Source organism: Bos grunniens, chromosome 14 (genome assembly GCF_055505025.1).
Source record: "Bos grunniens cultivar Pamir isolate PY7600 chromosome 14, Bosgru_T2T1.0, whole genome shotgun sequence".
Classification (NCBI taxonomy): domain Eukaryota; kingdom Metazoa; phylum Chordata; class Mammalia; order Artiodactyla; family Bovidae; genus Bos; species Bos grunniens.
The window spans coordinates 66,976,334-67,001,614 of record NC_141178.1 but is presented as its reverse complement, the minus strand read 5'-3'; the positions used below and the strand labels follow the sequence as shown (position 1 = coordinate 67,001,614).

At 45.9% G+C, this 25,281-nt stretch overlaps 1 protein-coding gene across 26 annotated transcripts in view; it reads left to right on the top strand.

The window, feature by feature from the left end:
* MTSS1 (MTSS I-BAR domain containing 1) overlaps positions 1–25,281 on the top strand; it is a 161,004-nt gene that overhangs the window by 7,699 nt on the left and 128,024 nt on the right. For all 26 annotated transcript variants that reach the window (XR_015140929.1, XM_086337138.1, XM_086337120.1 and 23 more), the window contains exons 2-3: positions 16,413–16,474; positions 20,761–20,834. Coding sequence is in view for 25 of the 26 variants with exons in the window: in XM_086337138.1 (XP_086193264.1) it covers positions 16,413–16,474; positions 20,761–20,834 (136 nt within the window). In the remaining variant the exon portion in view is untranslated. The remainder of the gene's footprint in view (positions 1–16,412; positions 16,475–20,760; positions 20,835–25,281) is intronic.

Genomic DNA, 25,281 nt, shown 5'->3' with positions numbered 1-25,281 from the left:
GGGTTGAGTCAGTCGAGCCATGGCAAGACTGTGTTTGGGGGAAGTTGATGGAATTCACCAAGAAAACCTCCCTTCTGTGCCGATTTCTTGGCAATATGACCTCCATCATAGTGTCTAAGTGTTTTTCTTTTCCTGTCTAGTTTAAGTGGGTGGAAGAAAAAAAAAATCAATGGAGTGGCTTTTGAGCTCTGTGTCTTTTTATTTGCTTTCTTTCCCTTGAAGAATTTGGACAGCAGTGAAAGTATTAGCTGGGTCAGCAGCAGCCGCCTCCCAAGTCCTAGAGGTGGACAGTGGGTTTTGCCTGGGCCTCGCTTCCCCGACACCTCCCCCAGGCAGGGGTCTTCAGGGAGCCGGAGGGGTGGGTCTGGCCAGAGGAGGAAGAGGTGGTTCTGCGCCCCTTTTGGTAGAACAGACGTGGTTACAGCGATGAATGCATTGGATTTCTTGGGAGCAACAAGACACTGATACCTGGGACCCTATTCCACAGAGGGTCTGATTCAGTGCCTCTGGGGTACACCCTGGGCTTTAGGATTTTTAAAAGTACCCCCAGCTATACACAGTCTGAGCACCCTTGACATGTTTTCTCAACCTTGCCTGAGTAAAAGTGTCTTTCCATGGTGACACAGCAATGAGAATCTGCTTAACACTACCGGGCTTCAGGATGGGCAATGTTGTGTATTTACTACAATTAATAAAAATAAATTTATAGTGAAACATTAAAGTGAATAAATTAAAAAAAATAGCAACAGACAAAAAGCATCTTTAGAATCCTTGGATGTTTTTAGTTGATCCGTAATAGCCCTGTCCAGTACGATTTTATACTATCATGGAATTTGTCAGATACACTAAGCACTAGCCTCGTGTGACTCTTGAGCACTTGAAGTGTGGCTTGTGCAACCGAGAAACTGATTTTTAAATTTTATTTACTTGCAATTTGTTTCAATAGTCTTGTGTGGCTAGTGGCTACCGTATTGGACAGCGCGGATCTATAACATGGCATCCAAGTGAAAACAGTGCTTTCTCAGCAGCACAGCTCCCTGCCCACATCCTATTTATTCATTCCGGCCACACCATTGCCCCCAAACCCCTTCCATGGAAATTCTGGAGCTACTGCTGAGCTTGGAGGCAGAGTGGTGGTTTAGTCGCTAAGTCATGTCCAACTCTTGCGACCCCATGGACAGAGGAGCCTGGCAGTCTACAGTCCATGGGATTCTCCAGGCTAGAATACTGGAGTAGGTCGCCATTTCCTTCTCCAAGGGGGAGAAGGAAATGGCAGAGAGATTTGGTTTTAAATCCTGTGGGCCAATTTCTTCATCTCTCTGAGCCTCATTTTCCTCTTCTGTGAAATGGGTCTCATAAAATGCCCATCTTTACAATGTTGTTGGGGGGATTCTGAAATGAGATTGTATTTGTTAAAGGGCTTTGCACCATGCCTGACTAAGATGTTTGCTGCGGTTATATTCTGTCTTGCAGATTTGGGAATGAAGTGTTCTGTAGTTTTGAAATCAATAATTATTTCCACCACTTCTTAGGGCAAACAAGACCCCACCCTTTACTGAGCTGTATTTAGAACTTGCAAATGAAGTTGCAGGAAATGGAGAAGTTGAGTTTTTTCTTCTTCTTCTTCTTCTTACTAAGTATATAAGTCACTCCTGAGTTCATTATAACCTCATCTGGCTCAGCAGGGCCTATTGGCATTTCTCTGTTTGCAAATCCTCTGTAGATAAAGGTAGGGAAGGCCTGGGTGCCTGGCTGAGGTCCTCAGGGCCTTTAATGCTTAAAAAAAAAAAAGCCTTTTAGAGATGTTTACACCAGTGTGAGGAGAGACGGGTGCTTGGTACCGGCCGTCTTTTCCCGTCCACCTTGTTTGAGTTGCGGCTTCTTTTTCTGGAGTGAGCACCAGGAGATGCAGTCTCATTTGCCTCTAGTCTCCATTTTACCAACAGCTTTGTACTGGCTTCTGTCCCTTCCCAAGACTTGGCCATGTTTGGGTTCTTCCTACCTGCCTACTGGGGGTTCCCTGGTAGCTCAGCTGGAAACGAATCCGCCTGTAATGCAGGAGACCCCAGTTCGATTCCTGGGTTGGGAAGATCTGCTGGAGAAGGGGTAGGCTACCCACTCCAGTATTCTTGGGCTTCCCTGGTGCCTCAGCTGGTAAAGAATCTGTCTGTAATGAGGGAGCCCTGGGTTCGATCCCTGGATTGGGTAGATCCCCTGGAGAAGGGAACAGCTCCCCACTCCAGTATTCTGGCCTGGAAAATTCCGTGGACTGTATCGTCCATGGGGTGGCAAGGAGTCGGACACGACTGAGCAACTTTCACTATCTGCCTACTAACTGTCTGTGGCCCACCTGTCTTAGCCAGGCCTCCGGGCCTCCCTGTGATTGACTGTAGTGGAGTGGCCTGCTCTGTGCCCAGTGTCCCCCAACCTGGATCCCCTGGCTTCTTTGAACACTTCCCGTGCTCTTCGTTCTTGCTGTTGTCCCACTTGGAGGACCTTCTCTGCCATGTTTTGCATTACTGAGATCTTTCTCATCCTTTAAGGCCTCACCAGAAAGGTCGCTCATTTCTCCATCTTCCTCTTTCTATCACATCAGGCACTCTTGGGCATTTTTCCACATGCATGTTGATTCTACCTGTACTCATTGCATGCTGCCTTAAGTGGTTGCCCTTGGAGCTAGGTTGCCACTTCCTAGCTCTATTACTCTGGGCACGTCACTCTTGTTCCCTGAGCCTTGATTTTCTTACCTGTAAAATGGGTGGAGTAATAGTCTCCTATTAAAGTTGTGGAGGATTAAAAGAGAAAGTATATGCAAAGGGTTTAGCATGAATAGATAAAATGGTCTTATGTCTGAAAGTGAAAGTCGCTCAGTTGTGTCCGACTCTTTGCGACCTCATGGACTGTCCATGGAATTCTCTAGGCCAGAATACTAGAGTGGGTAGCCTTTCCCATCTCCAGGGGATCTTCCCAACCCAGGGTTCGAACCCAGGACTTCCGCATTGCAGGCAGATTCTTTACCAGCTGAGCCACAAGGGAACCCAGAAATCTGCTGGTAATTTCTAGCAGAGTACCCTGCCCACAGTGGTACTCAGATGTTTCAGAAAATACAAGAAACCTGTACCTTCGCTTTGATAATGCAGTAGAGACAAGAGTGAAATGCTTTTCAACTTTCAGCATGTAAATAATTTGAGAGAATGCGGTACACATATTCAATAGATATGACAAAGCGCCTGCTCTCTGTCAGGCACTGTTGGGGCGGGGGAGGCGGGTAGAAATACATCCATGACCTTGCCTGAAAGTTGTTTAGTCTAGAGGAGTCACAGACAAGTAACTGGAAATCAGTATGATCAGTGCCTTAATAGACGTCAGCATGAAATTTTGAGAGGGGTCAGGGGAAGACCTCTGATTCTCATTTAGAGCTGGGAGACAGAACCAGGGGGAAGGTTTTGGTACAAGTACAAAACCTTCCCCCTGGTTTATTTTACTTACTTAACAAGCATTTGTATGGTACAACCAGGCACTATACTAGTGCTTTATGGAGACTGTTAATCCTCCCAGCAACCCAGGAAGGTAGTTACAAATGCATCTATCAGTGACGGAGTTATTGCCATAATTCCCATTTTACAGATGGGAAACTGAAGTGCAGAGTGGGTAAGCCATTTGCCCTCATCATGCAACTTAGGAGAGGTACAGTGGGAGTTGAGCCCAGGCAGTCTGGCTCCAGGGTCTGTGCCCTTAATCCACAGGGCTGAGCTGTCTCTTACAGCATTTTAGTATTTCCTTTTCAGATTCCGTAGTGGGTATGTCAGTGATCACTTTGATCATCATCCTACTGATAACTTTAGGACTCAGGACGAACCAGATAAAGCAGTAAAAAGCTAGGCCCTCCTCTGAGCTGCTTGAAGAGGCTCAGCAGGGCCTCCCTTTATTTCAGGAGGGAGTTGGACCAGCCAACAACGTGAAATTGCTGGGGGGCCGCTGACTCTTCCACAGAAGGAAGTGTGTGGGGCGCAGGCGGGGTGCGGTTCACAAGGGTCTGACGTGGTTGTCCGAGGTGACAACCGCATGACACATGTTTGTGTTGCTGGAGAACCCCGCCTCTGTCAGGGTCTCCCCAGTAACAGCTCTGCAGCCCACAGGGTTGCACAACAGGAAAGGGGACCGGGGAGGGGAGGCGGTTGGAATGGCGGCAAGATTAGTTCCCAGGAAGACCTCTAAGTCTCACTTCTGAGGCCTGGCTTGCTGCAGCCCGGCCGGCAGCTGAGCGAGAGGCCATTAAGGAAGTCTTTGAGTTTGGTTTAATGGTCCCTTTTTGTTTTGAAGTGATTGTTTACTGAACCTTCAAAGCTCACTCTCCAGCAGGATGTGATCTGGGGCCTGGATAATTGGATGAAGCACCCCAATAGGAAGCAAGTAGCGGGGAGCAGGGCCAGGAGGAGACAGCTGATGGCCAAGCCCTTGGCATCCGGGCCCTGGGAGACTTCCAGCCACTGCTGGGGGCGGGGGTCATCCTGCCACCAGGAGTAGACCTCGAGTCAGGGTCCCTGGGAACCTGGCCTCTTTGATGTTGGGCTGGCCTTAATTAGGGACACCCTAATTAAATCACAGAGAAGGAAGCTTTCCCCTACATTTAGCATGAAGAGTTAGCAAATGTTTTGAGAGCATTTCTCGAGGGATTACTTCTCTAAGATTATGCAAGTAATTGAAAGTTAATGGAAGAAAAAAAAACCTGAAGACCTCAGGTTAGTAAAAAATGAAAGTCACCCATAACCACTTGATTCCAAAGTGGGTTATGGACACACCTTTTAGAGGAAGGCTATTGCAGCTTTTGCCCTGTCAGAAATTTCCTTTTCCACTTAGCTTTTCACTTAACACTTTCTGTGCTTGTAATTAGAAGCCGGGTTAGTTTTAATGGCTGTGTGGTGGTGCATTGTTTTGTTCATGGTTAATTGATTTAGTTGACACCTATTGGAGGACCTGCTGTGGGTCAGGTTCTGTGTTAAGTGCTGAGGGATGTGTGTGCGCTAAGTCACTTCAGTCTTGTCTGACTCTTTGCAACCCCGTGGACTGTAGCCCACTGGGCTCCTCTATTCATGGGGATTCTCCAGGCAAGAATACTGGAGTGGGTTGCCGTTTTCTTCTCCAGGGGATCTTCCTGACCCACGGATTGAACCCACGTCCCCTGCATTGCAAGTGGATTCTTTACCTTCTGAGCTACCTGGGAAGCTGTAAGTGCTGAGGACCCAGCAGTTAACCAGATGAACTCAGATCTCTGTCCTCTTGGGTCTTACATTCTAGTGGACAAGGGATGGGCGTCTGGGACACACAAACTGAATAAGTCAGTTGTGTTGTATTTTAGGAGTGTGTGTGATAAAGCAGGCTCCGTGTCATTGTTTTTAAATAGGGTGGTTGGGGAAAGCCTCACCTCAAAGAGAAGGTAACATTTGGGGGATAACTTACGAAGTATGTGGACATCAGAGGAATAATGAATGTTCCAGGCACGGAAAGAGCATGTGCAAAGGCCCTGAGTCAGGAGCCCAGTTCCATAGTGATTTGTGATCAGGCTGTGTCCAGTGTTTCACCATGAGCAGCTCTTCAGCAAATAGATCCTTGCAGTTACACCTTGATTTACATTGGTGGTTTCCCCACAGAGATTTATCCTGAGTCAAAGGCACATACTTTCAAGGCTTTTGAAACCCATTGCCGAATGCCTTTCAGAAAATGTGTGTCTGTTCACGTTCCCCTGCGCAGGTGATTATCACTGGGGATTACTCCTACAGAAGCATGGCCTGTACATCAGGACTGAGAAATCGCTGAGGCCACAGTATCCAAGACCTGAGATGGCTGTGGCCTGTTGTCTAGAGTGATAAGTCTCAGATCTGTGTGTAATTTCGGCCATCAGAGCCTGAGTGTCCCCTGGGGAATGTGTTAAGTGCAGACCCCTGGGCCCCACCCCCAGGGATCTGGTCGTGTTGATTTGGGGCTGGGTGCAGGCATCTGTAGGTTTAGCAGGCATTCCCTGGTGGTGAGTCTCTGGGAGCTTGTGCTGGGAGTCTTCCTTGGGTAAGAAGAGGTGGGGGTGGCTCCTGGGTCTCCCTGAGCCACCACAAGCCTCCTCTGCAGCTTGTGGAGTGGGTGGAATCTCCCTGCTCTTCCCCCCCACTCTCATCCCCCAAATCACACGTTCCCTGGGTGTCTTCCAGGTGAACAAAGTGACTCATGTCTGAATGTAGCATGATCTCCTGTGCTTCCTATCCTTGGCTAATTCTTTTTCTTTTGCAGGGAATGCTCCCTCCCTTCCTTTCTTTCCCCCTCTTCTTCCAGGCTTCCCAGGTGGCACTAGTGGTAAAGAATTTGCCTGCCAGTGCAGGAGACACAAGAAATGTGGGTTAGACCCCTGGGTCAGGAAGATCCCCTGGAGTAGGAAATGGCTATCCACTCCAGGATTCTTGACTGGAGAATCCCATGGACAGCGGAGCCTGGTGGGCTACAGTCATCTAAGACCCCGGTGAGGAATCACTCTGTCCAGAAATTTGTACCAATTGCACCTTCCAGGGCTTTATCTCTAGAGTGTGGTGCTCTCCGGGATCAGTGGCTTACACAGCAGCGTTCCTCAATACTTTGGCTTCTTTTAAGCCCCACCCGGTGCCTGTGCATACTGCTGTTAGTCACTCAGTCGTGTCCGACTCTTGCCACCCCATGGACTGTGGCCTACCAGGCTCCTCTGTCCATGGGATTCTCTAGGCAAGAATACTGGAGTGGGTAGCCAATCATTCCCTTTTCCAGGGAATCTTCCTGACTCAAGGATCGAACCCAGGTCTCTTGCATTGTGGGCAGATTCTTTACCATTTGATCCACCAGGGAAGCGCAACCTGTGCATAGTAGGTGCTCATGAAACGTCCGAGTCTGGGTGGCCTTGTACGTGACTCATTAAAATGGCAGTTGCTAGCATTTCTGGACTGCAAGATGCTAGTCACCCTTCAGCGCCCTCCTTTTCTTTGACTTACCCTTGTTAGCATCCTTTGAGGAGGGGACTACCATGGTCATCGTTTACAGATGAAGATAAAGTGTCACCAGATGACTGAGTCATGTAGGTCTGGGGAGATCTGAAGCTGGGCAGCCTGACTCCACCCACTAGACCACACTGATCCTTTTAGACACTGGGTATGGCTGCTCATCAGGGCCTTCTATCCAGGCAAAGAGATGGACATTCAGTGGAAAGACTCTAAAAAAAGAGTAATGACTGTAGACATAACAGGCACAGCCCTTTTTGGTGGTTCCTGCCCAGGTGTTATTCCTAGCAGCCTGGGTGGGGTTTGGGGCTTGTGGAGTTTGGTGGGAGGGAAAATCTGTTGAAGTGGGAGGTGCCAGCATCCATGAAGTGTACACAGAGCTGTAAGGTTCTTTTCATAGGCATTTTTATTGCTGGTGAGCTCGGGTAGGTGGGTGAGGGTGGGCGTGTAAGGAGGCAACCGCTGATTATCCTCAAGGCTGTCATCCACTTGACGGACAGGGGTAATTCGTGGATTAGGCAAGCTCCAATCAGAAAATAAAAGCCCAGGAATTGTTTTATGGTGGAGGGGTTTACGCAGCTCCTTTCATCAGAGGACCTTGGGAGCCCTTCATCTTGCTGGATGGGGTGGGGAAAGGTGGCTTTGGGGACAAAGCTGTGACAGGTACCCACTTCTGGAAGTCGAAGATTCCTGCCTCATGCTTTAAGAAGCGTGGAGTCCAGTGGTGCTCCTGCTTTGGTCAGAAACTTCCTCTTGAAGCTTTGTTTTTGTTTCCCTGAAGGCTGAACTCACCTAGGGGTGTCCCTGGAAGAAGGGGAGGGATGCTGTGGACTGTACCCCTCACACTCACCCTGGGGAGGGACCTGGTGGCGGGGCTGGGGATGGAAACCTGGAGAGATGCTCGGGACAGGCTCCCCCACCTCCTGGTAGAAGCCAATCAGTTCCAGTGTCCACAGGAAACCTGAAGATGTGACAGAATCAGCCATAATCACACCGCTGATGGTGGTGACTCAACATTTCCAGTGTGTGTCTATCTGGTGTGTGATGTTTTCTGCACAAAGGGCTTTTCTTTTATGTTTTCTTTTTCACATGGTTCTGGATCCTGACCATTTCTAAGGTGACATTACAGCTCGCCCAGATCCTTTGCAGTTGTAATCGGGGGTTATTTGTTTGGGGAGCCCTTGCTCGCCATTCTACTTTATCTGGTTTTCTTATTGTTGTTCAGTTGCTAAGTTGTATCCTATTCTTTGTGACCTCATGGACTGCAGCATGCCTGGCTTCCCTGCCTTTGACAATCTCCCAGAGTTTGCTCAAACCCACGTCCATTGAATCGGTGATGCCATCCAACCATCTCATCCTCTGTCGTCCCCTTCTCCTCCTGCCTTCAGTCTTTGCCAGCATCGGGTCTTTTCCAATGAGTCAGCTCTTCGCATCAGGTGGCCAAAGTATTAGAGCTTTAGCAGCAGTCCTTCCAATGAATTTTCAGGGTTGATTTCCTTTAGGACTGATTGGTTTGATCTCCTTGCTGTCCAAGGGACTCTCAAGAGTCTTCTCTAGCACCACAGTTCAAAAGCATCAATTCTTTGGCTTCTACTGAACCCAGATATAAAGCAGGATCCAGCCTGCCTACTGGGCTTCCTGCAGCCTAGGGCCAGGTCTGTGTATCTTGCTGCTTGCTCTTTCCAGAGTCAGGGTAGTGCTTGGAGGGGCAGATCAGGGATCACATTCTAGCTTAGCCTAGACTGCTAGGATGCAGCCTCTCTGGCCCTGGGTTTCTTCAGCTGTGGGGTAACAGCAGCACCTGCCTCATGGGGTTTTTGGAACACGTAGTAAGAGTGTGTATCAAGCTGTGCCCCTCCAAGTGTGGTTTATGGACCGGCAGCCTCAGCACCACTCAGATGAAAGATACAACATCCAGGCCCCACCTCAGACCAAGAGATTCAGAACTGCATTTTTGCAAGATCTCCAGATGTTAGTATTGTCAGTTAATGTTGGGGACGTGCTGATCTGTTAATGAGGCATCTAGCAACTGTTCAGAACATGGTGATGTGTAATGGTGGTGACAGTGATGCTTATCAAGGTGAAGAGGGGTTTGGGAGATGACCTGTCCAGTCATATATCTAGAACTTGGGTTCTCATCAGCCATAGCCACTGGTCAGCCAGCTTTCTCTGGAACCTCACTTCCTGTAACCTGTCCCCGCTGGTCCCTATTCTTTTTCAGCTTAGGCAAATCCTCCTTCCTCCTGGGAGTCCTCTTCAGTCTCTGGCTCCTCTCAAATGGCCCTTCCTCCGACCCAGGCTCCGGGCTCCTCTGTGTTCCCCAAGCGGCAGGCCTGGTGTCTCATTCCCTCAGCTGTCCCTGAGGCTCCGCTGTCACGTGGGCAGGGCTGGGAGAGGCGGTGGCTGCATTATTTATGGGGCACTATGAACTAGCCGGGCTGGTAAGTTACAGTTTTTTTCTTCTGCTTTGTGTGGGATGCCATCCCGGGCATCTGTTTAATACAAAGCAAAAGAGAACCCCAAGCCAGCAAGTGGCCTGCCCAGCGTTTGGCTGTGGGATAAGTGGAGGAGACGATAGGGACTCGGTATCCCCAGAGCTCAAGTCTGGGTCGGGAAGATCTCCTGGAGAAGGAAACGGCAGCCCACTCCAGTGTTCTTGTCTGGAGAATCGCGTGGACAGAGAGCTTGGCTACAGTCCACCAGGTCACAAAGAGTTGGACACAACTGAAGCAACTTAGCACACACCCAGGGCAGCCTGCTTGTCTGTCTGCTCAAGTGGCCACCAGCCTCTTGGGGAGTTGACCGAGATAGGTAGGCCTTTCTCTCAGAAGTAAGAAGATGACTTTATTCTCCTCCCCACCCTCCAAGGGACCAGGCTGCCTTCAGGTGTGTGATGGGGTCGCCAGGTTCTCTTGTCGCTGTACTGGTTTGGGATTCAAGTCACCCGCCATTTGAATCAAGCCCCGTTTGTAGTTCAACCCTGGATCTTGCCCTAGACAGCTGCCCACGCTCTCCCTGTCTGTCCTTCCATCTCCTGCTTCTCCCAGCATCAGTGTGGCACTCTGGTGTCCCTTGGAGGAGTCCACATGTGTCCTCCCCGTCTCCCTGTCTTTGTCCCTGTTATTGGAAATACTTTCCCTTCTTCCCTCTGTTTTTCTGTCCTCAAGCCCACAGTTCAGTGGGGAAAACCTAGGCTCAGAGAGTGAACTGCATGATGTGAGGGAAGCAGGGGGCGGGTCCCAGGATGCTCTGCAGGAGGTGACATTTGAACTGGGTGCTGATGGCTGAGTAGGAGTTTTCCAGATTATTGAATGCCCCCCAGAGGTTAGAAGAGAGAACAGTCGGTGTGGGTGGGGGTTCGGGGTGGGGGGTCTGTGTGGTGGGCACCCTGCCTGTGGCTGCAGACTTAGAGCCTGTCTTCAGGCAGGCCCCGTCTCTCTCCCTGTAGGAACTGGGCAAGGTCAGGCAGCTTGCTAAAGAGAGTCCTCCCCATGCTTGCAAACACAGCAGTTTCCAGCAACAGGGGTCTCTCCTTTCTCCCAGAACCTGGTGTGATCTGAGTTCTATTCTCAACAAACTGCCAAGGCTTCAAAACCTCCCTGCCCTCCCCCCGTCCCCCGGCACCCCCAGAGAAATTCAAGAAGGAGATCCAGAAGGCGAGTCTCGTTTCCCTTTGCCCGTGACTTTGGACTTGGTGGAACCCACGTGCTCGGCAGGAGTCTTGTTTTCCTTGACTTTGGTCTGTCTGGAAAGCTGTGAAACCTGTGTTCTCTGGTGAGCGCCACAGTGGGGTCTGTGTTGAGACTTCCTCGTAGTTTTGAGGATGCGTCCCTGGGGGTTCCTTAAACATGAATAGAGCCCCGCCAGACACAATGTCAAGAGACAGCTTTCTGGGATTTCTTGGTGGGTAGCGCGGATTAGAAAATTAAGGACCACACTGGACTTGCTTTCTAAAAGGCCTCTCAGTGCATATGGTGTCTTGATTGGCAAATTTCTTCTGAAATTTGAGTCTGCTCCCCTTCACCCAGCCTTGTTGTCTAGAACAACCCAGGGCTTTTTTCTCTCAGTAACCTTTTCATTTTCCAAGTCCCTTCTTCATTCCTTCCAAGCTTTTGAATTTTTGTAGTAAAATGATTTTCAACTTTTTTTTTCCTTGAAAGAAACTTAAAAAAAAAAAAAAATCTGGAACAACCCAACATCACCTTGCCTTTTAAATTTTAATAACGTTTACACACTTACATTTCTCAACAAGGAGATTTTTGTCTTCTGTTCTTAGAAGTTTTTTTTTTTTTTTAGAATCCATTAAATTATATATTGCCTAAAACAGGTGGGCCTGATACTCTTTGATAGACTGTCAAATATCTAGACTGTCAAATATCATTAAGTCAGGAGAGAGTGGCTGTTGGCAGCCTTCTTCTGGCAGAGTGGGTGTTCGTAGGCGGAGAGCTGGGTGCTGTACCCCCTAATTGCAGCGGGGACCCTCCTTCTGTTGCTAATTTGGTAAAGACTGAAATGAGGCTCCAGGTGGGGGCAGGTAGTCATTTTAAAGTGGCTCTAGCACTTGTTTTCAGGCACACGCATCTGGGGTTTGAGTACTCATCCACCTTGTACTAGGAGCCGCAGAGACACTGGCAGACGCTGTGCGTCCTGCTGTCTCTCTCCATGTCTGCTTTAACTGTGGGGAACTCAGGATGCACAGTTGGCTCTGTTCTTAGCATTGAGAATGAGGGATTCCAGCCTGGGTGGACCGTCTGACCTCAGGAGTGTTTTTTGGCCGCACTGCATAGCTTGTGGGATCTTAGTTCCCAGACCAGGAATTGAACCCCCACCCCACCTTGCAGTGGAGGCACAGAGTCTTCACCACTGGACCCCCAGGGAAGTCCCAACCTGGAGAGTTGTAAACATCTCTCCCAGCATCCCGAAGGAGATTCTTGGGAGCCTGCAGACGCTCGGATCAAACCTGTCAAAGGTTATTGAGCCCTTACAGAGTGCCTGGCACTGCTCTGGGTACTTGGGATGACTGACCTCATCTCCTCCTTGAACCAATCCGGGGCAGTGGTGACTGACGCTTGCTGGAGTCAGACCACCTGCCCGCTGTCACGTGGCAGAGGGGGAGAGCTAAGATTCTGGCCAGCAGGTTGGCCCCGGTGTTTGTGTTCCTTATTTCTTTCCTACATTCTTTCAGTGTTCCGTGATGTCAGTGTTCAATAATGGTGATGGAATTATACCTTTTTATTGTTGACCATTATAAAGAGCTGGCCTGAGAGATCAAGTGACGTCCCCCGCCCCCGACATAGTTCACTGGCAGGGCCATGGCTAGAACTCAGGATTTGGTGCTCCCGCCATTCTGGTGTATTCTCCCTGAATGTGTCTCACCTTTTTCTTAAATACTGTGGATCATCTTGGTGACCTTCTGCAGGGGTTCTGTGGATAGGAGTGGTTGGTGCTGGAGAGAGGGGGCCTGGTTCTCATGTCCTGTGTGCAGATGGGAGATGCTAGTTCCTTTGACTGGAAGTTGATGCTCAGTGTCTGTGAATATCCTCAGGCTTTTCGTAAAGCTTCTCATGTTGTCTTGTCGACCAGAAAGAGAAGGACTGGCTAGATGAGGCTGTAATTGGTTGGTAACGCTCTCATGTTCTGAGGGATGCTGAAGTCCATCTGAACAGAGATCTCTAGTGCCCAGCCAGAGGACTCTGATCTTGGTCCATACCTCTATTACCTGGATGTAGATATTTTAATAGAAGGCATGTTCATATTTGGTTTTGATAACAAAATGGTAAATGCTATAGGTGGGATTCCCGATAATGTCTTAATGGACCTGGAAAGGTAGCCTGAGCCCTTAGAGGTTTCATTCAAAAACAAAGTTGCACTCTTGGGTTAAAGAGACTTGCTGGGGCACAGAGATGGGATGGAGGCTAAGTGGTTTAGCAGATGATGACCAGACCTGTGCATGAGTGTTGGTGTCAGTAGCTCAGATGTAGCTGTCAAAGGACTTCTGCCAGGAGCCAGTCAGGCAGACTCCCTGGCCTGGTGCAGCTCAGTGTCCCATGGGAGCACATTGCCGCTTGGAGGAATAAATCCAGAGTGTGCAATTGGGCCGAGCAGGTCCCCAGTGCACAGACGCAGAATTGATGGATGTGATCTAGCAGCCTGGGTGAAACAGATTTTAGGGGCTGTATGGATTGTAAATTCAAGGTGCTGTTACTGCCAGAACCGCTAATTTGATCTTAAATTTTTTTAAGTGTAGTGGTGACTACATTGTTTTCATAAAAATGATGTATGACCCTTATTTTAAAAAAAAACCAACAACAACAGGAAGCTATAGCAATGGAGGAAAGTACAAACAAGAACACAACACATTGGTCCAAATCTCAGCTCCCAGGAATATTCCATTTTAATGTTGGGTAGATGGTTTTCCTGACATCTTGCACATTTTCAGGCAGACTTGATAGCTCAAGAAATATATTGTTGTTCAGCCACTCATGTCCAATTCTTTGTGACACCATGGACTGCAGCACGCCAGGCTTCCCTGTCCATCAACAACTCCCGGAGCTTGCTCAAACTCATGTCCATCGAGTCGGTGATGCCATCTGACCATCTCATCCTCTGTCACCCCCTTCTCCTCCTGCCTTCTATCTTTCCTAGCATCATGGTCTTTTCCAGTGAGTCGGCTCTTTGCATCAGGTGGCCAAAGTATTGGAGCTTCAGCATCTGGCCTTCCAATAAATATTCATGGTTGATTTCCTTTAGAATTGACTGGTTTGATCCTCTTGCTGTCCAGAAGACTCAAAATATATAAATGAACACACTTTTAGAACAGATGTTCTGTGCAAGATATTTTCAAAATAATAATTATTTAAAAAACTGACATTGAAATGAAGTAATACTGAAGAAATTGCTGAGCTTCAGATAACTGTTTCTTCACCAGAAGAAACTCATTTCCCAGACATTCCTCTGAAGCAGTGGTTCTTCACCAAGGGTGATTTTGCCCTGTAGGAACAATGTCTGGGCATTTTGTCACATCCAGTGACATCCGTGAGTGTTACTGACGTCTAGTGAATGGAGGTTGGAGCAGCTGCTGAACACCCTGTAATGCACAAGACAGGCCCCCACCTCCATCTTGACAAAAAAAAAAATTATCTAGCTCAAAATGTCAGTGGTGGCAAGGTTCAGAAAGTATGCTCTTAAAGAGTAAGGGGATGTATGGAGAGAGTTACATGGAAACATACATTACCTGTAAAGAGATAGCCAGTCGGAATTTGCTGTATGACTCAGGGAACTCAGACTGGGGCTCTGTGACAACCTAGAGGGGTGGGATGGAGTGGGAGGTGGAAGGGAGGTTCGAGAAGGAGGAGACATATGTATACGTGTGGCTGATTCTTGTTGATGTTTGGCAGAAAGCAGCAAAATTCTGTAAAATAATTATCCTTCAATTAAAAGATAAATTAAAAATTTTTTAAAAGACAACATTATAAATCAACTATATTTCAATAAAATAAATAATAACTGAAATAAAGAGTAAGGGGGGAAGAGATTATTAAAATTATTAGGGGAAAATTAGAAAGCTGAAATCATTATGTTTTAACTCAGTTTCAGTTTTAGTCTATTTTGATGGGACTTACTTTTTCCTTTTTTTCCTGGGCATAGCTTTAATTGGAAGATTTTAGTGTATTTACAGAAGTCCACAGCTCCCACAGAAGGCCCCACTGTTCTGTGCTTCCTGCTGCCTGGGGATTGATGGGGCTTCTATAATAAAAAATGAGATGATTCACTGTATTACAGTTTCTCCATCCTCTCTCCTTAATGACAAAATCAAGAGGTGTCATATGTTATTTTTACCTTGTGAAGGTTCATAACATTTATATTCTATCCTACAACCATAATCTGCCAGGTGTTTAGAGTTAGTTCTATGTCTAAATGATTCGGTGCCAAACACCGCTTCTCTAACCACGGCTTCCTCTTCTCTGGGTTTATTTTGCATTGACTCTTAGTTGGTTACCTGATCTTGTTGTTCAGTTGTTAAGTCGTGTCTGACTCTTTGTGGCCCCATACACTGCAGCATGCCAGGCTTCCCTGTCCTTCACTGTCTCCTGGAGTTTGTTCAAATTCGTGTCCATTGAGTTCTATGTTTAAATGATCTGATGCCAGACACTGATTTTCTAACCATGGTTTCCTCTTGTCTGGGTTTATTTTGCATGGACTCTTAGTTGGTTACCTGATCTTAGTATACATTTCTTTTTTTTTTCTTAGTATACGTTTAATGTGCTGTGTCAGACCCCACTCTGGTTTGCCCCAGCCAGAACTGCACCTGCGGTTTAGGGTTTGTCTCAAGCACCTTAGAGGGCTTCCCTGGGGGCTCAGATGGTAAAGAATCCATCTGCATTGCGGGAGACCTGGGTTCGATCCCTGGGTTGGGAAGACTCCCTGGAGAAGGGAATGGCAACCCACTCCAGTATTCTTGCCGGGAGAATCCCATGGACAGAGGAACCTGGTGGGCTTCAGTCCATAGGGTCGCAAGGAGTCGGACACGACTGAGCAGCTAAGCACACACACATACCATACTTAGAAGAGTAGAGACACGTAATGGAATATCCCCAAGACACTGTGGGGATGTGAGACAGGGTCCCGTGTAGAAATGGAGTTGCAGTTGGGAGCTGAAAGAAGGAATGCTGTGAATGAATGTGCTGGTTGTCCTTCGTTCTTGGAAAAGATGGATATGGAAGCAGGATCAATTTAACTCTGTGGATTCCTAGGTTAGGAGTAAGACTGCGTGGATAGAAAGGAAAGCTTGGCTGATGTAGGTAGGTTGCCATGGAGGGTGACAAGTGTCCTGTTAGCTGCAATACGCTGGGGAACCACCTATAACCATGTAGTATGTAGATGCTGGCCTCAAGCCATCAGCTGAGCAGCTATATTTAGGTAACCTCCCAACCTTGAGATTCTGCTAGACTAATGCTGTGCTGTTTGCTTAGTTGCTCAGTCATGTCTAACTCTTTGCGACCCCATGGACTGTAACCCACCAGGCTTCTCTGTCCATGGGGCTTCTCCAGGCAAGAATACTGGAGTGGGTTGCCATGCCCTCCTCCAGGGGATCTTCCCAACCCAGGGATCGAACCCAGGTCTCCCACATTGTAGGAGGATTCCTTACCATCTAATGCTTGCCAGTAGCCTCCTGTCCTGGAGAGGAGCTGCAAACACTCTGGTTCCCTCCTCCCTGCCTTCTGGGATAAGGAGGGGAACAGCCAGAGGCATCATCAGGTGGTTCAGGGTAGAGTCCTACATGTTCCACATATCTAGAATTTGGACCCACCTATCATTGGAGTTGGGTGTGCTACCAGTGTCTTCATCAGATATCTGTCACAGCTGGACTTACTGATCAATGGCTTTGTTTTGTTGTAGGGGAGTTATCCGGTTTGGGAAGATTTCATTAACAAAGCCGGAAAGCTGCAGTCCCAGCTTCGGTAAGTAGAAGCACGTCATCTCCAAGAAAACGGCAGCGGCCTTAGACAAAGGATGCAAGAACAGGGACCCAAGAGTTGAACTAGGGTTACTTTTGGAAGTCTTACAGGTGGAGAAGCATGCCACTTACTAGCCATGTGTCCTGACCACTGATTCCTGTATGTAAAATCAACTCATATCTGCTTTGCCTCCTTCCACTGGAATTTTGAGGGTCAAATGAAGTCAGTTATATGTAAGGTAGCCATGGATGATATATAAAGAGTGTTCCCTACATGCCAGGTATATGGTAACAGTTAAATCTCAGGACCCCAAAAGGTAAGTATAGTTGTTATCCCATTTTGCTGATGAGAAAACTGAGGCACAGATAAGGAGAATAACTTACCCAAATTCACGCAGCTAGTAAATGAGAGAGCAGGGAATTGAACTGAGGCAGTCTGGCTCCACAGTTCTTTCTGCTTCCTGCCTATCCTTACAGAGTTTAAAGCTTAGTTTGTATAATTCCGTTTCCATGAATTGTCTATGTAATGCAAATCTATAGAGACAGATGGAGACTAGTGGTTTCCTGGGGCTAGGAGTGGGAAAGGAGGTTGACTGCAAATGGCCATGAGGGACCTTGTTGGGGTGATGGAAATATTCTAAAACTGGATTGCGGTGGTGTTTGCATAACTCTGAATTTACTGAAAAATTGTTAACTTACACACCTAAAATGTGTGAACTTTATGGTATACAAATTATGTCTCAATAAAGCTGTTTTAAAACAATGAGATCTAATGCTGATCTGCTCTAAGGGGCTATTATTATTGCCTCATCATGTGCTTGTTAATACATAATTTGACATACAGTAGAAAATATGGCAACATCTTCTTGTTAAAGCCATATGCTTTTAAAATCAGTGGGGAGAGGGTTGTGATTGCACTTAGTGGGTGCTTCAAGAGAGCTGGGACATTTGAAAAAGAGGTTGTTTTCATGACTCTGGTCATGGCTGTGGGGGTGACATGGATTGATTAAGGTGTACGGGGATGGTTTTCCAGAGAACGAAGCAGGTAGGTGTTTTCTAGGATAAGAAACCATATGGATGACAGACAGAGGTGGGAGGAGTAACATGATGTTCTTAGGACTTTGCCTGTTGACCCCAGGGGTTCCTGCCCAGAACTTTGGCCACAGAACTGGGCATTCCCTGGCTCCCCTGTAGATTAGGAGAGAACTTGAGAGATGTGGAAATTTCCCAGTCCATTATTCAGCTTCGTGGGGCCTGGGATTTCCAGAGTCATGAGTGGGCATTCAGGTGGACCATGGGCTTCAGAATATGGCCCTTTTGCTGCTTGTTGAGTCCTTTTGCCATTTCTTTGCTTGAGAACCTATGATTACTTTGTCCTGGATCAGATCCAACCTACTCTTCTCAGAATGTGAGGCCCTCTCCCCCAACTCTGCCCCCATCATGGTTCATTTCAAATAGGTTAGTCTCCATCCTGTAGGAGGTCGCCTCCTGTTGTAAAACATGTAAGTACAACCCCTCCCTGCTACGCTTCTTCTTATCTGGCCTCATTTAATTGTCTGGCAGGTTTTCAGGGTTGACCAGGGAAAAGATGCTCTTCTCCTTTTACCAATGAAGCAGCAAAAACTTAAAATAATTAACTGATGGGCTGTCTTAAACATACAGAATAAGACTTAAAGCAATCTTATCCCTACTGGTACAAAGTACATTATAATATATTGGGGTTGGTCAAAAAGTTCATTCAGGATTTTCTGTTACAGCTTATGGAAAAACCCAAATGAACATTTTGGCCAGCCCTATATAGATATAATATGCATATTATATATATAAAGTGTTAGTTGCTCAGTCATGTCCCGCTCTTTGTGACCCCATGGACTGTAGTCTGCCAGGCTCCTCTGTCTATGGGGTTTTTCCAGGCAAGAAAACTGGAGTGGGTTACCATTCCCTTCTCCAGGGGATCTTCCTGACCCAGGGATCGAACCCAGGTCTCCCGCATTGCAGGCAGATTCTTTACCTTCTGAGCCACCAGGGAAGCCATACACATACACGTGTGTGTGTGTGTGTGTGTACATATATGTTAAACAATAAGTCCTATGAGGCAGAGACCATTTATTTTGTCAAGCTATATATGTACATAACATATATGTACACACATGTGTGCATGTGTGTGTACATATATGTTAAACAATAGGCTCCATGAGGCAGAGACCATTACTTTATTTTGTCAAGCTACTAGTACCTGGTTGAGAGCACCGTGGGAAGCTCAAGCCTGTGGTTTAATTTTCTGTGTTAAGAGAGTGGGTAAGGATAAGACCAGAGAAGAGGCAGACTCTTGGAGCGTGTAAACTGAATCACTCCTTTCTCCTGCTAATGGATGCATGTTTGCTCTGCACCATCAGAGAGGGCTAAGATGTCCTGTGACAAAAGCAGTCCGTGAAATATGGCTCATCGGAAGGCGGTGTTTAAAAGCTCTTAATTCCTCACACTTGACCACAGTCTTTGTTTTCACGGGAGCCCTGGTGACCATGTAATACTTGAGGCACCTCTATAGCTGGCTCGTTTGGAAGATCGGCCTTGACTTGAGTGAGAGTAAATACAGCTGTTGGGTCAGATATTAATTATAAATTTGAATGAGTTGTTTATAAATCTCAGAGCGTAAAGCTAACTTTTCCATGGTTTGCAGTTGGTGCCAACTCTTCAAGAAATATGCTTTGAAGAGGGTTTTTGTTTTTGTTTAGTGTGTATGTCTGTGTGTGTGTTTTGACCAGAATGTTTTCCTGCTCTACTGGAAAATATCAGGCCTCATTTTGAAGCTTGGCTCTAAGGGACTGTTGCCCAGGTTTTCCTGGGGACCACTTCTAGCACCTTCCAAGAGCCTTTTGTTTCGCAGCTGCCTTGCTTAGGCTCAAAGGTCATTTATTTCTTTTTTTTTTTTTCCTCCTCCATTTTGAACTTTGTATTTAAATCCTTCTTCTCATCTTCTTCCCTTTTTAGTCCTTTTTCTTTTTCTCATCTTCTTCCTTCCCAACTTTGAATTATTAGGGATGCTCTATAAGGACTGTATTCATATGGGAACTACTTGGACATTAACATCAGGCTGTAAACTCTGTTGTACGTGTTCTTGTGAGTGAGCCTGGGGCTGGCTTGCTTGTCCTGGTTGTTCACAGCCCTGGGATGCAGTGGTGATTACTTTGTTGAATGACATCTTGGACCATGATTCTAGGAACCAGTAGATCACAAAGTGCTCAAGGCATCTCCCAGTGCTCAAGAGAATGGGAAGAATTCAAGAGAACTCTAGGAAAGTAAATGAGATAGTAACCCCTCCTTGGTCTCAGCTTTTAGGAATTCAGGAGATGCTGTTGAGATAGCATTCTAATGTTGAAAAAATAGTATGTTGGTTTCACTATAGTCATGATTTACGGGGGAAAGTCACATAGCTGGGATGAACATGGGATTGTAAGTCATGCTGGGCTACTAGTCTCAGCTGTGGTAGGAACTGGTGATCTCAGTTTTCCCATCTCTAAGATGAATTGTTTAACGTAGATCTCTTCAGGATCCCTTCTACCAATTCATGTAGCTATATTGTTTTCCTGCTCTAAAGTATCTTTCAGCCATACCACTTATATATATTTTTTTTAAATGCTTTTCCTTTTAGGTAGAAACACCTGTCTTTTCCTTCTTTGTGAAGTTTTACTTGTTAATAATTTTATACCATCAGGTGAAATGGAGTAGGAAGAATAGTTAGCATTTGTTGATTAGTACTGCATGAGCCATACCTTATTGGGGTACAGTGCAGTAGGAGAAAGTCTTTAAAAAGTAGGTCCACACACAGTGGGGGATGGAGAGGGTGGGATGAATTGAGAGAGTAGCTTTGAAACATATACATTACCGTATGCAAAACAGGTAGCTAATGGGAAGTTGCTATATAACACAGGGAACCCAACCTGGTGCCCTGTGACAGCCTAGAGGGGTGGGATGGGGTAGGGGGCGGGAGGGAAGTTCAAGAGGGAGGGGAAACACACACACATACATATAAAGATACACACACACACACACACACATACCTATGACTGATTCATGTTGTTGTATGGCAGAGACCAGCACAACATTGTAAAGAAATTATACTCCAATTAAAAAAAAAGAGTCCACTAAGCCAATGGTTGTCTGTATCCAGTCAGGGTTTCCCTCTTGGAGGGTGATTTCTGTCCCTGGCAGGGATTCCAGCCCTTTTGCTGTCACGCATGTGCTGGTGTGAGACAGTCCTCATGCTTTTGTTATCTGTTTGCATTTTAGGACAACAGTCGTAGCAGCAGCTGCCTTCTTGGACGCCTTCCAGAAAGTGGCTGACATGGCCACCAACACACGTGGTAAGCAGATGGAGGGATGGCTTTCCGCATGTGGGCTCTTACCCTTGGCTTCACACGAAGATAGAGCTCAAGTTATCAGAGCTTGGCTGACTCATATTTAAAAATATATATATTTTTAACTCTGGGGGATTCTGCATAGTAGATGCTGCAAATTGTTCTCCAGATAATAAAGCGCATGAGAAGAAGGAAAAATAAACCAAAGGAACCAGTGTTTGTGCCTGAGATGGCTTGATGTGCTTGTCATCACTTTTAACGACGTGCTGGTTGCAGAGTCCTGAGCTGTGTGTTGGTTGCAATTTGCTTTTCCCTCCTCATACGTGTCGTCTTAAGATTTTCCTCATTCCCTTGTGGAATGAGAAGCAGTGAGGATGATGGGTTAGACCATTTTTTCCTGGGTTCCCATAAAATGAGGAAACCATTATACATAGCTTCCTACCGTGTTGTATGTGTGTCCCACGTTTGACTTCAAAGCCCTCAAGGTATAGACTGACTGGTGCGTGTCTGAACTTTCCCAAAACATAGCACTTCACACACAGTAGATGTTTAAAGTGTGTTTATTAAATCAGTGAACAGAGGGAATTCTTTTGAAAATTTGTATTGGTTTCAGTGACTATTGAATCATGGAAAAGAATATTTATAACCTGTGAAAGGTCTGTAGAGAAGCAAGTAAATCTTTCTCTACCCAGCACCATCGTTAGAAGTATGACATTGCCCATAATCTAGAGGCCCCCGTTCAAAGAGGGGTGCTTCCCATTTCATTCCGAGACAGAGAATCTCTTCTGCTGCTTTTTTTTTTTTTTTGCCTTCTTTCTGGGTCTCCTTGTACACTAACAGCTACAGGTCTGTTCTTGTTATCATCGTGGTAACATTGGAAAATATAGGTGTCGGGGGCCAGTGTTGGGTGGATTTGCTCCCAACAGTTAACCTATGAAGCCCACAATGAGTATGTACCTCTAGCGGACTTCAGTACATCCTTATTTATCATAGGTGCTTAATTAAATATTGAGATAAATTTGCAATGAGGACTCTTCTCATTCAAGATGCTTGAAAACTACTGATATTTCAGGCACTATCTTGGGACCACAACAATCAGCATGTTCTGCATCCTGGAGGGGCTTGGAATGCTACCTGCAAATCAAGAATCTCAGTGTAGAAATAACATGTTTGGTGTGGTAATAGTGGTAGGACAGAGTGCTCAGGGAATATGGAAAAGTGAGCAATTAGCTCAGCTCAGGGAGTCGAAGTTCTCCCAGGAGAGGTAATGTTTCTCCTCATTTCCAAGATGCCAGTGGAGTTTTCAAAGGTTCCCTGGGAGAATGTGTTGGAGACCCAGAGGGTTGGTTTGTCAGCTTGACCAGGGTCTTAACCAGTATCTTTTTAAGAACCTTAAAAAAACTTTCTACATACCAATGTGTGTTTGTTATGAAATCTTTAGAATATACAAGTATAAAGAGGAATGTGATATTCAGGCCAGTGTTCACTGCTGTTAGTGCTATTGGGTCTGTTTTATCATATTTTCTTTGCAGCAGCATTTGGGACTGGACTCACCAGTCATGAGGATGTCTTTCTACAATGACCATCACAGTGTGTCTTTCTTAAAGAGTTGCTCTATTATTTTATAAGAACCTAAGTATCTGGCGCTGCATTTTTGAGGCTCTGTGATTCATAAGTTTAAGTTTTAGTGTTTAATTACTCAGTGGAACCTAGAGGATGGAATAAAAGGTATTCTCTGATTGTCCATAATTTCCTGCAACAGGAACCTGGGTTTTTGCAGAAGTTGCTGCTGAGAAGGGTTCTTGGTGGGAAACTGAAGGGCCTGCAAATTCTCATGGTTGAAGGGAGGAAAAACCATTGTTTGTGGGAAAAGAAACCGGACTAACCTCTCTGTGGTGCTGGTGGAGGTAAAGGAGTTTGGAAGCGATGTCTTTGACAGGAGACGAATAATGTTGCAGTGAACAAGATCCCTACTTGGATCTATTTCTAAACCATCTGATTTCAGGTCATTTTTTAGCGATACCACAGTACTTGACATCTCGAGATGTCTAGAATCTATATGTATTTGAAAGAAGTAACTTTCTATTAAATGTAGGAGTGTGAGAACTCACATGACCGAAAAAATGTATGGTTGACACAAAGAAAGGTATATTTTATGGCAATAAGAGAGAAACTTGAAGGCACATCTGATGTTCAATTAAATGTCAAATTAGTTTTATTAAGTTAATTTTTTACTTAACAATTGCTTAACAAGTGCAAAATGCAGAACATGCGCCTTAGTTTAAAAAAGTTATGTAACAAAGTATATAAAGTCTACCCTCCGAGTACCCTCTGCAGAGATGGGGTTTAGTGACATTTATAGACTTTTTTTGCATTCTTAAACATATATAGCAGGAAAAATTAATCATAGAACAACATGTAAATTGATATATAGAATAAAATATATTTTAAGATCTTTTTCAAAAGGTGGCCCATGAGAAACATTGTTCCCATGCTTTTAGTTCCCAGTATATTATAATTATCTTTCTATGTCAGTGCCTAGAGAATCTACCTCATTCTTTTTAGCCACCAAATGGAATTTCTTGTGTGGGTATAGCACAGTTTAATCATTCTTTTTTTCGGGGATATTTAGATTATCTCCACTTATTCACTGTTACACACTACACTGCAGTTAATACCCATGTGTACATGCTTCTAGAGATCTATGGGTAATCTCTTTTTAACGGTTGTATGCATCTCCAGGGAAATGAAGAATCTGTTAAAAAATGCGTCAAGCTGTTTTGGTCAGCAGCGAATATATTTTGGCTCACAGTCATTACAGGCTGCAGCTCTAATACAGTTTGCAGTTTGATATCTACACACTCTGGAAAGTCCAGTCTCTTGCTTAGTTCGTTTATTTTTGGATGCGCTGGGTCTTTGTTGCTGCATGCAGGCTATCTCTAGTTGTGGTGCTCAGGATTCTCATTCCAGTGGCTTCTCTTGTTACAGAACGTGGGCTCTAGGGGGCACAGACTCAGTAGGGGTTTCATTGCCCTGTGGTATGTGGGATCGTCCCAGACCAGGGATCGAACCCATGTCCCCTACATTGGCAGGCAGATTCTTAACCACTCGACCGCCAGAGAAGCCTGCTTAGTGCCTATTGATGTAATGTTTTTCGAGCCCTTGTTTTAAGTAAGAGAAGGGAGTAACAGTTATTCTTATGTGTGTCTCTTTTGGACAGGCATCCAGAATCTCAAACTAGCGGGTCTCTGGTTTCCAAAATATTAGCATTCCATATTGTTTCCCAGAGGAAATGGCTCTGAAAGGTTTTTTGTCCTTTTTAGCAAATATTTTGTACTGGCTGTGAAAATAACTTATTTAGAAAAATCTTTTAAACGCTAGTCATTATGACAGCAAAGTCAATCTAGTCCTGTAACTATTGTTAAGTAGTTATGAATGTGGAAATAAATTCGAGCTGTTTTGTTTATTTTTTTTTAAGAGTATAAGCTGCTACTGTAATGTGTATGTTTAGGTTAATAATTAAACTATAATGGAATTTAAGAGTTAACACCGTAATACATACAGTTCAGTATTTTGTTGATCTTTGCATTCTGGAATGAATATACAGCTTGTGCTCAGTATGAAAGTACACCTGTTTGCGTGTTACTGGCCACAAAGAATTAGTGTCTTGGCATTTGGTGTACAAAGAATGCCTGACTTTGTGAAGCAGGGTCTCCATTTTCCTCGTGGCCGTGATGGACGAGCACATGGGCTGTCATGGGAGTGGTTTGAACTGACTGGGGCACAGTTGTCTGAGTTACTTAAGAGAAAGCACAAAGGTGCGGGGAGGCTTCGCAGTCCTTGGTGGTCGGTCTGGGGAGCAGTGTTCCTCCACCCGTAAGCGTGCAGCCCGGTGCCCGCCAGGCCTTACCCCCCTTTCACTGCAAGGCAGGGGCACGTTGCGATGAGATGCTCCGTCTTAGTCAGCACTGGCCTTCGTGGCCGCTGCATCATTTGCTGGTGTCAGCAAGGGCCTTTGGAGAGCATACTGCTGTGTGACTCTCATTTCTGGCTGCCTCTGTCTGCTTCTGTAATCGCTTTATAGCTTTGAACAGCCATCTCTGGGATGTTGAGATGACGATGCACCAGACCCAGAGTGAGGAGTTTAAGATTCTAAGAAGGAAGGAAATGGATCCCGGCCGACTAGATGGTCTCTAATCACCTTTGTAGAATACGTAACACAGGCCAGGCTCTGTCCCACGTGCTTTACATGCAGTGAGTCTTTTTATTCTCAGAACAGCTCTCTGAGATCAGTGCTTGTGATCTTCATTCTAGATGATGAAGTCTGGGTGAAGAGAGCTTATCTAAACCAACCAAGGTCATATAGCTTGGAAGTGGGGAGACTGGAGCCTGGCCCAGAGTCCGGATTTTAACAACTAAATTATGATGCTTTATGTAAGAAGCTGCTGGGTTT